Consider the following 12,523-nt stretch of genomic DNA (forward strand, 5'->3'; position numbering starts at 1 on the left):
TGCAAGACTTTGCATCCATTAATGTGGATGCTCTAAAAGTCAAAAGTTTCAAGAAACTAACGTTGGTACTATACAACCATGAACAACGGGCAAGGGCGACGATACGTTATAGTCTGAGGGTTCAAATGAACCCCCTAACTCGAAAATTATATATATATATATATATATATATATATATAACATTTAAAAAAACAATATTTTGAACCCCCTATAATACAAATTTGCACACCCTCACCATGAACCTGACCCTTTATTTTTTAAAGGCCAACTTAAACTCTGAAAAAAAAAAAAAAAAACGAAAACAAAAACAAAAAAAACAAAAAAAAAAACCAAAAGAAAATTTTGGTCTTTAATCTTAGAAATAAAAAAGCCCATAAATCAAAATTTGAAAAATCACAAAAAAAAAGGGTCAAATAAAACCTAAGAATTTATAGCTGCCTAACCTTCAAAATCTCTCATTATCCTTCTTCACTCTCCAAACCCAAAGGAAAAAGGCTACCTCTGCTTCACACACAAAATCTACCGCAACATAACCCCAACGATCTGCCGTTGCCTGACTGTCCCTAATCTATTTCTGCCACCACTTGATCTAGTTTTTCAGCTCTCTTTCTCTATTTCTTTCACTGTGAGAATGTGTTTATAGTGTTTTGATATGCTATTCACTGAATCTGTGTGAGTGAATCATCGTATATTTGTGTGGAGTTATCTTTTGATTTTTTTTTTTGTTAAGTTTTGAATCTTGGACCATGTGTGTGTGTGGGGGGGGGGGGGGTGTTGTGGGGTTAAGAAATTTGTTCTGATATTTGTTGTTGACTAACTCAACTTGAGTTTTGAGTCTCTAAATTTTGACCATGTGTGTGACTGTGTGTGGGCCTGTGGGAGTTAATGGGTTATAGAACTTATTACTTATAGTATTTTATTGTTGTTGAGTTTGAGTTTCTATACTGTTGGCTTTTGTAGAGTTGCTGTAAGTGTTTTATTGATTTGATATACAGTGGAGTTATGACTTATGAGTTGTCTTTTGTACTTTGACTATTTGACTAATTTGTGACTTGTAAGTAGTTTTTTAATTTTGTTGAATGTGACTTGTGAGGGGTTGTTGGCTATGTGACTTGGTCAGTACATTAACACTAAAGAAAATAAAAATATAAAACATTTAAAGAATTGTAAACTTATAAATTCAAGAATTACAAAAAAATCACTTAACAACAATAATTAATATGTTTATTGTATTAGAAAAAAATATGTCAAATGAACTTATAGTTTATTTTTTATTCTTTTGCTAGTACTATGGACAAGTTTGTAATATGGAAACTCCGTAGGCTGCAAGATTCATCTTCTACCCAAGATTCATATCATAATCAAGATTCATCTTCTAAGCATAGCCGTGTTGATGTGAACAATCTTCCTTCGGACCCTAGGCTATGAAAAAAAATTTCATTTTATCATCCTAATGATCGAGATGAAATAGGAAAATATTATTTACAAAAAAAACCATGTCAACCTTATGAACACAATTTTCCTCAAACAAAAATTGGTAAACTTATGCGTCGATTTAAGCCTAAATGGTTTAAAGAGTACGGAAGTTGGTTGGAATATAGTACTGGAAAGAATGTTACATATTGTTTATATTGTTACCTATTTAGACAAGATGTTGGTATACAATCTGGAGGTGACAATTTTGTGACAAAGGGATTCAATAGTTGGACTAAGAAAGAAAAGCTAGACCTATATGTTGGAGGTGTTAATAGTGCCCATAACCAAGCTCTTAAGAATGGTGAAAATCTAATGAATCAAAATCAACACATTCAAAGTGTTTTTGTTAAGTAGACAGATCAAGATAGAATTGAATATCAGACTCAATTAAATGCAATAGTTGATTGCATAAGATTCATTTTCCATCGAGGGTTAGCTTTTTATGGTCATGATGAATCTGATGATTCAAGTGATAAAGGAAATTTCCTTGAGCTTCTACAATTTTTGGCAGATCATAATGATGTTTTTAATGAAGTGTGGTAGAAAACTCCAAAAAACAGCAAGCTAACCCATCCTGATAGACATTGTGAATGTAGCTGTATATAAAACTACCAATGCTATCATCGAAAATCTTGGTAGTGGGTTCTTTTCAATTTTAGTTGATGAGTCTTGTGATATCTCAATAAAAGAACAAATGGCTGTTGTTTTGCGTTATGTGGACAAAAAGAGAATTGTTACAGCGCAATTTCTTGGTATTGTACATATAACAGATACCTCTGCTTTGTCTCTAAAAGCTGCAATTGAATTTTTATTATGTAAGTATGCATTGAGTTTATCAAGACTACGTGGGCAAGGTTATGATGGGGCCAGTAACATGCAAGGTGAATTCAATGGTCTTAAAACTTTAATTTTGAAGGAGAATAAATCAACATTTTATGTCCATTGCTTTGCTCATCAACTTCAGTTGACTCTTGTAGCTATTCCTAACAAGCATACTAATATTGTTGAATTTTTTAGCTCAGTTAGTAAAATAGTAACTATTGTTGGAGCTTCTCGTAAAAGACGAGAATTTTTACGAAATGCACAACTTGCCAAAATTACAGAAGCATTGAACTTCGGTGAACTTGAAAGTGGGCAAGGTTTGAACCAAGAGACAAGTCTTAAACATGCTGGTGATACACGTTAGGGATCACATTATAGGACAATCCTCAACTTGATTTTGATGTTCTCTTCCACAGTTAATGTACTTGAGATGATTGAAAAGGATAGCCTACTCTCTGAGCAAAGAGTTGAAGCTCGATCTATTTTAAGGTTAATTCTATCTTTTCAATTTTCCTTTGCTTTACACTTGATGAAAAATATTTTGGGGATCACAAATGAGTTGTCAATAGCATTGCAAAAGAAAAATCAAGATATTGTAAATGCTATGACACTTGTCAAAGTGTCTAAGCAACGATTGCAGACGATGAGAGATGACGAATGAGAAGCTCTATTGACTGAAGTATCCACATTTTGTAGCAAGCATGATATTCCTATCTTGAACATGGATGAAATATTTGTAGTTGGTGTGAGGCCACGACACAACGCCCCACAAATTAGAAATTTACATCACTGTCGTGTTGATCTATTCTTTGAAGTCATAGATTTACAACTTCAAGAGCTTAATAATCGTTTTTCAAAGGTGACTATTGAGTTGCTACTTTGTATGGCTTGCTTGAATCCAAGTGATTCGTTTTTGGCTTTTGATATACAAAAATTGACCCATCTTGAAAAGTTCTATCCATCCGATTTTTTTGAGACAGATGTATTGACACTTGATAATCAACTTCAAACTTACATTGTTGATATGTGCTCCAATGACGAGTTTTTAGAGCTTAAAGGAATTGGGGACCTTGCTAGAAAGATGGTGGAGACAAATAAGGTTGTTATATATCCATTGGTATATTTGCTTGGTATATCCATTGGATGAATGATTTTTTGACTTTGTACATTGAAAGAGATATAGCTCATAGGATTAATAATGAATCTATCATATGACGGTTTCAAAATATGAAACCTCATAGAAGATAATTGTAGAATTTCATTTTTTTTTTTTTGTGATATTGATATATTCAAGTCTCTTTTGTTCTAGATTTTATATAATTTATGTTTCTTATTGACCCCCTGCCCCTGACAATGGAAGAGGAACAAGAAAACAGTGACAGAGACGAAATTGAGGAAATACAGTGTTAACGTTAACGGAATTTCCAGGTGGTTTAGAGACGTTTGAGATTGTGGTGAAGTTCTGTAATGTGCATGGAATTTTCTGATTTGTTGTAGATCAAAAAGTTAGGTTTTAATTTTACAAAACCTAGTTCTAGATCTTTTTTCTCTTAATTTTTTAGTTTTTTTTATTTTTTTTAACGTTTTGAGAGAAAAAAGACATAAAATGTATCAAAAATACAAATTTACCCATGTTTTTAACAGAGGTGGATAACAAAAGACAAACGGAACTTATCTCAAGTGAGTAAAGTGCAAATTTTTAATTCACATGTAGGCAAAGTATTTTTTGAGCAAATCGCAGGTGGGCAAAATGTAATTTTCCCTATATATTAACTTCTCTTGATTTTACGGTTTTTACCTTCATAGTAGAATTGTATAGGAAATGTTGTTCCCATATAGAGGAAATAAAATGTACATTTTTTTTAAAAAAAAATGTACCGTTTTCTAGAAAACGGTATGTAGTTTTGAAACGCCATTCCATATATGTAAGATAAATTGTTAATGTTGGCCGTTGTTCTCCTTCTGTTCTCCAAATCTAGAAGAAATTTCAAATAAGAAAATACATATAAGATAACTATTTGATGTTTCTTAATATTTTTCGCTTTCTTTTTTTTTTTATTCGAATCAGTTGTACAATGGGAAAAATCCAAACTAGCATTCAAAGTTGCATTAATTATTATTGTAAATAAAAAACACTAAAGTTTTAAGCTATTTTTAAAATGATAAGATTCCAAATTTCTAATCTACACTAATTCTAAATATGTTTATTTTAATTATCTGACATTAACCAACTGTATTAATCTGGAATTTGGCCATAAACTAGTGAAAATTATTATATATTCTTAGAGTACTATAAATGCGTACTCTCCTCTTTCACATGAATGGTGGGTCCCATCATGAATTTAATTAGTAGAACTCATCATTCATGTGAGAGGAGGGAGTACGCATTTATGGTATTTCGGGAGTACACAATAATTTTCTATGTGTACTGTGGTCATGTCATTAAAGAGATAAAAATTAACATTTTTAATTTTAGGGACTAATCATTCGTAGGCTAAATTTTAAGAACTGGTAGTGGATTTATGCCAATAAATAAGTAAACCCAACTGGGCTTTTAATTAGATTGCTTATTTTATGGAGCAAGCATCTCAATAACATGCTGTTAATTTATAAACTAAGATTTTGCCCCTACAAAATCTCATATTGGGACCCTTTTTTTTTTTTTTTGCCCCTATAAACTAAGATTCTACTCTAATCAAATCTAAGTGTATATGTGTATAAAGTTCTCTTTGAGACACTTGATGTCATGCCCCATACCCAAAAGAGGTCCAAAGTATGAGAAAACCATAACCCAATGCACCTGTAAATTTCATTGGCAATTCAATCCAAAAAATTCCCACCAACAACGAGAAATTTTCACAACAATTTCAATAAAGTTACTTTCAAAATAAGTTAGAGCTCTACGAATAATTATAAGGACCACTGGCCACAAAAGAATGGAAGCCTAAATATAATTATTACACGTTAATACTTGTCCCGTCACAACTATTAGTTACAAAGAATGATTCAAGTCTTCTCCAGGATATACACATCTAAGGATCACCACCTCAAAAGTCCAGCCTCCATCAATAGTTGTATAATTACTGTTAGCCACAAAAACCTGTCTCAAAAAGGTTGCTACTTACTCTAAAAATGTTTAGTGAAAGAATGGGATTAGATAGAACCTAGTAAGTTGGATAATTAATGAGAGGGGGAGAAATGTAAGTTTCATAATGAAGAATAGTTTAAAAACTAAGCATAATTTGGGAATGTCCAACTAAAAGCTGAAAAATCACACTCAATTATAATTTGACAAGAATGATTGAAATGATGTAACCCAAAACTTCTTAAAATAACCACCATGAATCTACATAATATCATTGTGAGCATAATGATGTCCAAAATCATTTCAAACTAGGAAACCTCATCCAAGGTCACATAACAAGATTGTCACATAGTCGAGGGCATCACATAGATGGAGGTCGTCACAAAGGCAGGTCATCACACAGACGAGGTAATCATATGTCACACAAAAGGGGCAACCACCAGTACAGCCAGTATTGTCGCATCAGAGCTCAAACCGATATAGATACACTTGTTTGCCAGTTTAAATACTGGCCATATCGGCTATGTACCAGTCATAATGGCAAAAATCAGGTGTTTCGACCAAGAAAAAGCAATCGGCTGGTAAGAAAAAAAAAATACTTCAAACGAAAATAGCGGTGAAAATTGATATAAGATAGCTACCGTCACCGCCACCATTTCACCGACCTTAACCCATGTTGATGATCGACCATTCTTCTTATAATTCTTCATCGTCTCCTTCTTTCTTCTATGTTTTTTGCTTAGAGCCCCAAATATTTTGCCTTCTGTTTCTTTTTTAACTTTTGTTAAATGCCTTTGTTTTGTTTTGTGTGCCCTTCTTTGACAAAAAATGTGAACCTTTAAAATTTCAAACTTTAATACCTGCCAGAATTCAAGTGTGAATGACTTTTGTGTACTTATTACTATTTATTTTTATTATTATATGAGTTTTCTATTATTAACACTAACATTGATATATTAGACTATTATTTTTATCAATGTAAAAAAAAAAAAGACTTTCATTTTCATTATACTTAATTTAACTAATAAAAATATAAAAAGATAAATAATTATGTCAGTAGTTCATGCATTTCCCCTATGTAATGCCCAATATGATGTCCTTTACATAAATAATACATTAAGGTTACAACATGATGCGTTTTAGGAAAATATAGTTCTATAAACAATTTCCCAAAATGTATTTAACCCAAAAACAATGTTTTATGCAATATGATTATCTTCAAAAATCCCATTAAGAAGTTACTTATGTTGCAATCCACAAAAGCCTAGTTTCCCAAGTTCCAAAGTAGATTAACTAGAACCTAAACAATGCCAAGCAAACCTATCACAATTGGCATAAAGCTAAAAATTGCATCTAGCTACGAAATAGGAATTGCTAAATAAGCCATTAAATAGGCAAGTCTAAATACTTTAACCTCACAAGTAATCTATCCCATTTCCAAAGTTACTCAAAAATTTAATATACGAGGCATAAGCTCCAATTTATACGTTTAAGTCATTTAAGGTCATCTCCCTAATATTAAAATCTCAACACTTCATGAGTAGCTTCCATAAGATTTACATAACATCATTGAGATACTCATGAAACCAAAATCACAATATCCTCCAAGACAAGCAATTTAAAACTTCAACTAGCTCCAAATAAACCCAATAGTGATGGAAAAATTAGATTTACCAACTATCACATGTTAGAACCCCAAAACCCCTAAATTTCCACCGTAACAAACCTTAGACAGCCACCACTTGTAAAAATCATAGACTCACTCATGAAGTAAAGCAACCAAGTCAAAGCCCATACACACAATCACATAAATATCACTTTCAAGGCTTAGATTAAAAGAACCTCTAGCAAAAATGTGAACACCGACCGAAAATCAAGTTTTACCTCAAATAATAGAAATGAATGAGCCTTAGCATTTTCCTATGGAAGTTTCCGGTAAACCTTGCCAGAAAAATATGGCAAATGTGGTGGTGAGGAGTGGGGTTTTGGTGGGAGAGTGTGAGGGAGGAGTGTGTGTGTTTGTGTTTTTGTGAAATGAAAAGAAAAGAGAACGAATTAAAGAAGAGGGACAGATGGCCCGGCCAAGAGAGGGAGAGATATTGTGAGAATGAGTGGTGGGAAATAAGTTGGGTCGGTGGGGCATGTTTGGGTCTAACAAAATAAGTCTTTTTTTTCTTTTCTTTTTTTAAAAGATTTTGAGACATTACACTTAAACCTCAGCGCTTGCCTCCTCAGCACCCACCACCCCCCAACCCACTCCACAAGAACTTGTACTTGTAAAGTGACTATCATGTTAAGGGTGCGCGGTGATATTTGGACATTTCTTGATTAGCTTGTTTTGAAACTCAATAAATAAGTTCCTAATGCAAAATTTGCACTCGTTTAATCCTAGTTTTTTTGAATTGCAATAAGCGCAGAGGAACCCAAAACTACACATCATCAAAACGAATATTGTCATACTATCATGCAGGTGCTCAAGACCTATGAAGACACATCAAGCCAAACACTCAACATGAAAATATAATACATACTTATACCAATGTATAGACAATAAATTTACCATAAGATGGAGATTTCTGGATCGATCTTTGCAATTCCATCCAAGCCTTTATTTATACTTAATAAAGCCTTTTTTATGTTTAAGCTTTATTATGAGTACAATTTTTGGCATTCAAAAACAAAACAAAAAAAAAGAAAGAAACAAGACAACAATATATCATTGCAAAATAAGTATCCCAAATCACTTCGCTTCATCCACTAGAATGAAAGAGGCGGGATGCTTTGTTCATTCCTAAAGAAATTAGTGGGATCAAATACGGTCTTCACAAACACCAACCTTTTGAAGTTGTTCTTAAAATATTTATGGCATGTTTGGGAGTTTAAAAAAGGAGGGGAGTAGAGTAGAGGGAAGGGGAGTAATTCAATTACCTTGTTTGGGAGTTTTTTAAGAAAGGAGGGGGAGGGGTTTGGAGGGGTTTGAAGGGGTTTCAACTACCTCCAAACCCCTCATTTTTAATTCCCCCAAATTGGAGAGATTTGGAGGGAGAGTAGAGCACATAAAATTATTGATAAAGTAAATTACCTAATTTACCCTTATTATATTTATAAAATTACAATGTTAAAAACAAGGGGAATGGCTAATTACTCCCTTCCCCCTTACTAATTATAAAAACATCCAAACAAGGTGGAGTGTAATTATTCTCCTCTACTCTCCTCCCCACTACTCCCCTCCCCTCTACTCTCCTCCTTCTCTAAACTCCCAAACAGGCCATTAGTGCCCCATACGCTTGCCTGTCTTAAACTTGTGCGGCGGCCTTTCTTATTTTTACCTATGTCAAGGTCTCTATAATTTATATACGCTTCCCTTGGAGAATTTGAAACGTAGGGAGCCATATAAGCGTAAAGCCTTCTCATCCAACGTACATGCTTTTTAGTTGCCGCCGTCCCTTCTTCTGACCAATACACCAAGTATTGGATTTTGCCGATGACGCCAGCTCTATGTGGGAAAGGTGTTGCAGACTCCGAAATTTCACTCATTCTCCCCCCATATGGATTCAGGATTATTACAGATGACTGTGCCTCCTTCTCAAAAAATCTTGGCCAAATCCCTTCCAACGCAGCCTCGGGAATGGGCTGCCTCACATAGTCGGATTTCGCTTTATAAGAGTTAACTGTCAGAGTCCTATTTAGCAAAACTTCTAGGGATTGTCCATTTTGGAATCCAGCAAAGTAGAGGATAGATTGAATCCAGCTCATTTCTGTACAATCTTCACTCACCAAACCAAGCTCAGGAAAGCTCTTTTGCATCAATGGAAGGAGCTTATCCTTCCCTCCTAGGTAAATGGAATTGAACGAAGCATGGACCGACCTATTCCCGTATTGGACAGAACCTGAACCTGTTAAGAGTACACGAATAAAGAGGTCTCTATCAATATTGGGTGCAACATACTGCCACCGATGAAGAATTTGGGTTGCATTTTGTTCCAAGCCCTTTCTGACTGTGAAAACAGTCACATTTGCTGGAACAGGAACCAGCTTGATTTTCCATGAAACAATGACTCCAAAGCTAGCCCCTCCTCCTCCTCGAATGGCCCAAAACAGATCTTCTCCCATTGATTTTCTGTCAAGGAATCTTCCCTTAACATCAATCAAATGTGCATCAAGAACATTATCTGCAGCAAGGCCATATTTGCGCAACAATGTGCCATACCCTCCCCCACTGAAATGTCCACCAACACCTATTGTTTGGCAAACTCCAGCTGGAAAGCCAAGAGTTCTACTCTTATTGGCAATCCAATAGTATAATTCACCCAGGGTTGCACCGGATTGAACCCAGGCAATGTTATTTTCTTCATCAATAGAAACGTTTCGAAGATTAATCATATCAAGTATGACAAATGGTACAGGAGAAACAAAAGAAAGACCCTCGTAATCATGTCCACCACTTCTAACTCGTACTTGGATTCTATGTTTTTGGGCACATTAAAGTGTTTCTTGAATTTGTGAAACACCCAATGGTGTAACAATGACTTGGGGTTTCGGGGTGGAAGGTGTTGAGAATCTGGTGTTTCGGACGTAGGAATTCAAGGCAGATGTATATGAGGAGTTGGATGGGGTGGAAATGATATTAGAAATTGGTTTGTCTTTTTCGGAATGAAGGGTCAAACACTGAAGAAAATCTTCATGAGTATGAGCTGAAGTTACCAATAAAAATGAGAAAAGTAGAACAAAAACAAATAAATAATCGGGTAACTTCATCTTTGTTTGTGCTTGGCTATTGAAACTGGATGAGGGCTTCATTATTTATAGATAAAATGTTAGAGAAAGCAATGTTAATGGTAGTTCTACATAAAAACCAATAATAATTTGCCACAATAGCATTTCATACAAATGTTGCAAATAATTCGTGATTTTTGCATTACTCTATTTATAGCATTTTAGTAGCGTGAAGTGCATTTCCAAAATAAAGATTAGAAGTGATCCTCTCATTTTCCATAAAATAAAGGCGAAAATACCATTTAGTTGTTAAAAATGATTGAGTCTTTCTTTCATTGCATTTAGTAAACTTAGATTAGCTGTTGGGAGCCAAGGAATTAAGATTGATTCAAACAAACTCGCTGATCCAAGGAGTTAAGACTGATTCAAACAAACTCTCTGGAGAGAGAGAGGGAGGGGATTAGAATTGGAGTAATGCTAGGGACGCATAATTTGCCACAACTCTCAATGTGGCAAATTGTGATTGGTAAAGGTGTGATGGTGGGTTATGTGGGGACACCTTTGTCAATCACAACTCGCCACGTGGCGAGTTATGGCACAAAAATGTGGCAAATTATGTGTCATTTGTATTACTCTTAGAATTGAGTAATGCTAGGGACTCATAATTTGCCACTATTTTGTTCCACAACTCTCCATGTAGCGAGTTGTGATTGGTAAAAATGTGATAGTGGGCTATGTGGAGACGCACTTCTGTCAATCACAACTCGCTTTGGGGTAAGTTATGACACAAAATTGTAGCAAATTATGTGTTCCTAATATTACTCTTAGGATTGTGATTAGAATTTGTTATGACGTCATTGTCTTCTTCATTTTCATCTTCTTATTGGCTTTTGAGCACAAAAATAGAGAGGGAAAGAGAACCACAATTTTTTATTTTATTTTTATGAGAAGGGGCTACTCTATGTGGTTGTGAGGATGGTCATATGACCACCCTCACTTGAAAATAAATTATATAAAATAAAAAAAATTAATTTTAAATTAAATATGGGCCGTTGATCATCCAAGAAAAAAAAAACATGACTATCCAAAAACAACCTTCAACACCCTAAATAAAAATTTGAGCCCTTTAAAATAAAATTTGACCTCTCCAAAGGTCTATTGAAAGTTAATTTTAGTAATTTGCATTGAAACAATAATGTTAGATCAATAGCTTAATTGTCAAACCACAAAATTAGCAAATGTTTAACTGTGATTTTTAGAAATGTGTTTTCAAAAGGCATATTTTAAAATTGCTATTTTACATAATAAAAAACATTATTTTACAAGTAGCTAGTATATCAGTGCTCACTTTAGTCTTTAGCTGAATATGTTAGATTTCTGTGATACATTTTGTATATACACATGCACTAAAATAATTTTTGAACGCTTCATTGAACATGATTAATGTAATGGTTAAATGCCTAAGTTAAATGAACTAATAATTTATCATTTATTCTTTTACTATCATTATGGGCAAATTTCTTTTAAGGAAATCACATGTATTGCAAAATTTATCTTCTAAGAAAGTTTGTATTGACTTAAACAATCTTCTTTCGAATCCTGAGATATAAGAAAATATCTCATATTTTCTTTCTAATGATCAAGATGAAATAAGAAAAACATATATACAAAGTGGTTCTAGTTAACATCTTAGCCATAATTTTCATTTAAAATATACATACATACATCCATCTCCGCACACACACACACACACACACACACACACATATATATATATATATATATATATATATATCGTGGAGCGTTGCATCGATTTAATCCTGATTGGTTTAAAGAATACAAAAATTGGCTAGAACATATCATAAAAAAAGTTTGATTCTTTTTGTTTAAATTATTACTTATTTAGGCAAAAATTTGGTAATTGAATGGAAAGTGAGTAGATAAATGATTGCTTGGGTGTGTAAATTTAAAAATATATAGTTGATAGCATTGATAATGAAGTTATAATACAACAAATTCAAAATATGAAAACTAGTGGTAGAAAAGTTTTAAACTTCATGTGTTTTCATGTTTTTTTTTTTTTTGTGATGTTGATATATTAAAGTTTTATTTTATTAATTTTATTTTTTAATTTAAGTTTCTTAATGACTATCATAAACAAAATTCCTAAAGCTGCCACTATTTATGAGATGGCTTTTTTATGATTGAATTTGTTGATATGGTTTTTTTCTAATAGCAATTAAATTTTTTTTTTTATTAGCTACGTACATGTGTGCCACATATGCATACTGTTTGCCATGTATGCATTTTCTATTAGTAAGTTAATGATAGAGACCAAATTAAAAGCGAGTTGAAATTAACAAAGACCAAAATGACTACAATCAAAATATCATGACCAAATTGATTGTAACTCTAAAATGTAAT

The 12,523-nt window shown here is 33.4% G+C and overlaps 1 protein-coding gene and 1 pseudogene across 1 annotated transcript; one reads left to right on the top strand and one right to left on the bottom strand.

Annotated features, from left to right (window-relative positions):
• The first annotated feature begins 2,170 nt into the window (after nt 1-2,170).
• On the top strand, nt 2,171-3,445 carry LOC142635556 (uncharacterized). Its single transcript, XM_075809695.1, has 3 exons — nt 2,171-2,615; nt 2,715-2,787; nt 2,995-3,445. The coding sequence occupies exons 1-3, from the start codon at nt 2,171-2,173 to the stop codon at nt 3,443-3,445; spliced, it is 969 nt and encodes a 322-aa protein (XP_075665810.1).
• Nucleotides 3,446-8,140: 4,695 nt separating this feature from the next.
• On the bottom strand, nt 8,141-10,141 carry LOC142633295 (tetrahydroberberine oxidase-like; annotated as a pseudogene).
• Nucleotides 10,142-12,523: the final 2,382 nt, after the last annotated feature.

This window comes from Castanea sativa, chromosome 5 (assembly GCF_040712315.1).
Source record: "Castanea sativa cultivar Marrone di Chiusa Pesio chromosome 5, ASM4071231v1".
Lineage (NCBI taxonomy): Eukaryota > Viridiplantae > Streptophyta > Magnoliopsida > Fagales > Fagaceae > Castanea > Castanea sativa.

Excerpts from the sequence above, each read along its gene's own strand:
- LOC142635556 (XM_075809695.1), top strand. The coding sequence starts at position 2,171 with ATGGCTGTTGTTTTGCGTTATGTGGACAAAAAGAGAATTGTTACAGCG. Across the intron at positions 2,616-2,714 it reads TGAACTTGAAAGTGGGCAAG|TTAATGTACTTGAGATGATT; the intron begins GTTTGAACCAAG and ends TCTCTTCCACAG. Across the intron at positions 2,788-2,994 it reads GAAGCTCGATCTATTTTAAG|CAAGCATGATATTCCTATCT; the intron begins GTTAATTCTATC and ends CACATTTTGTAG.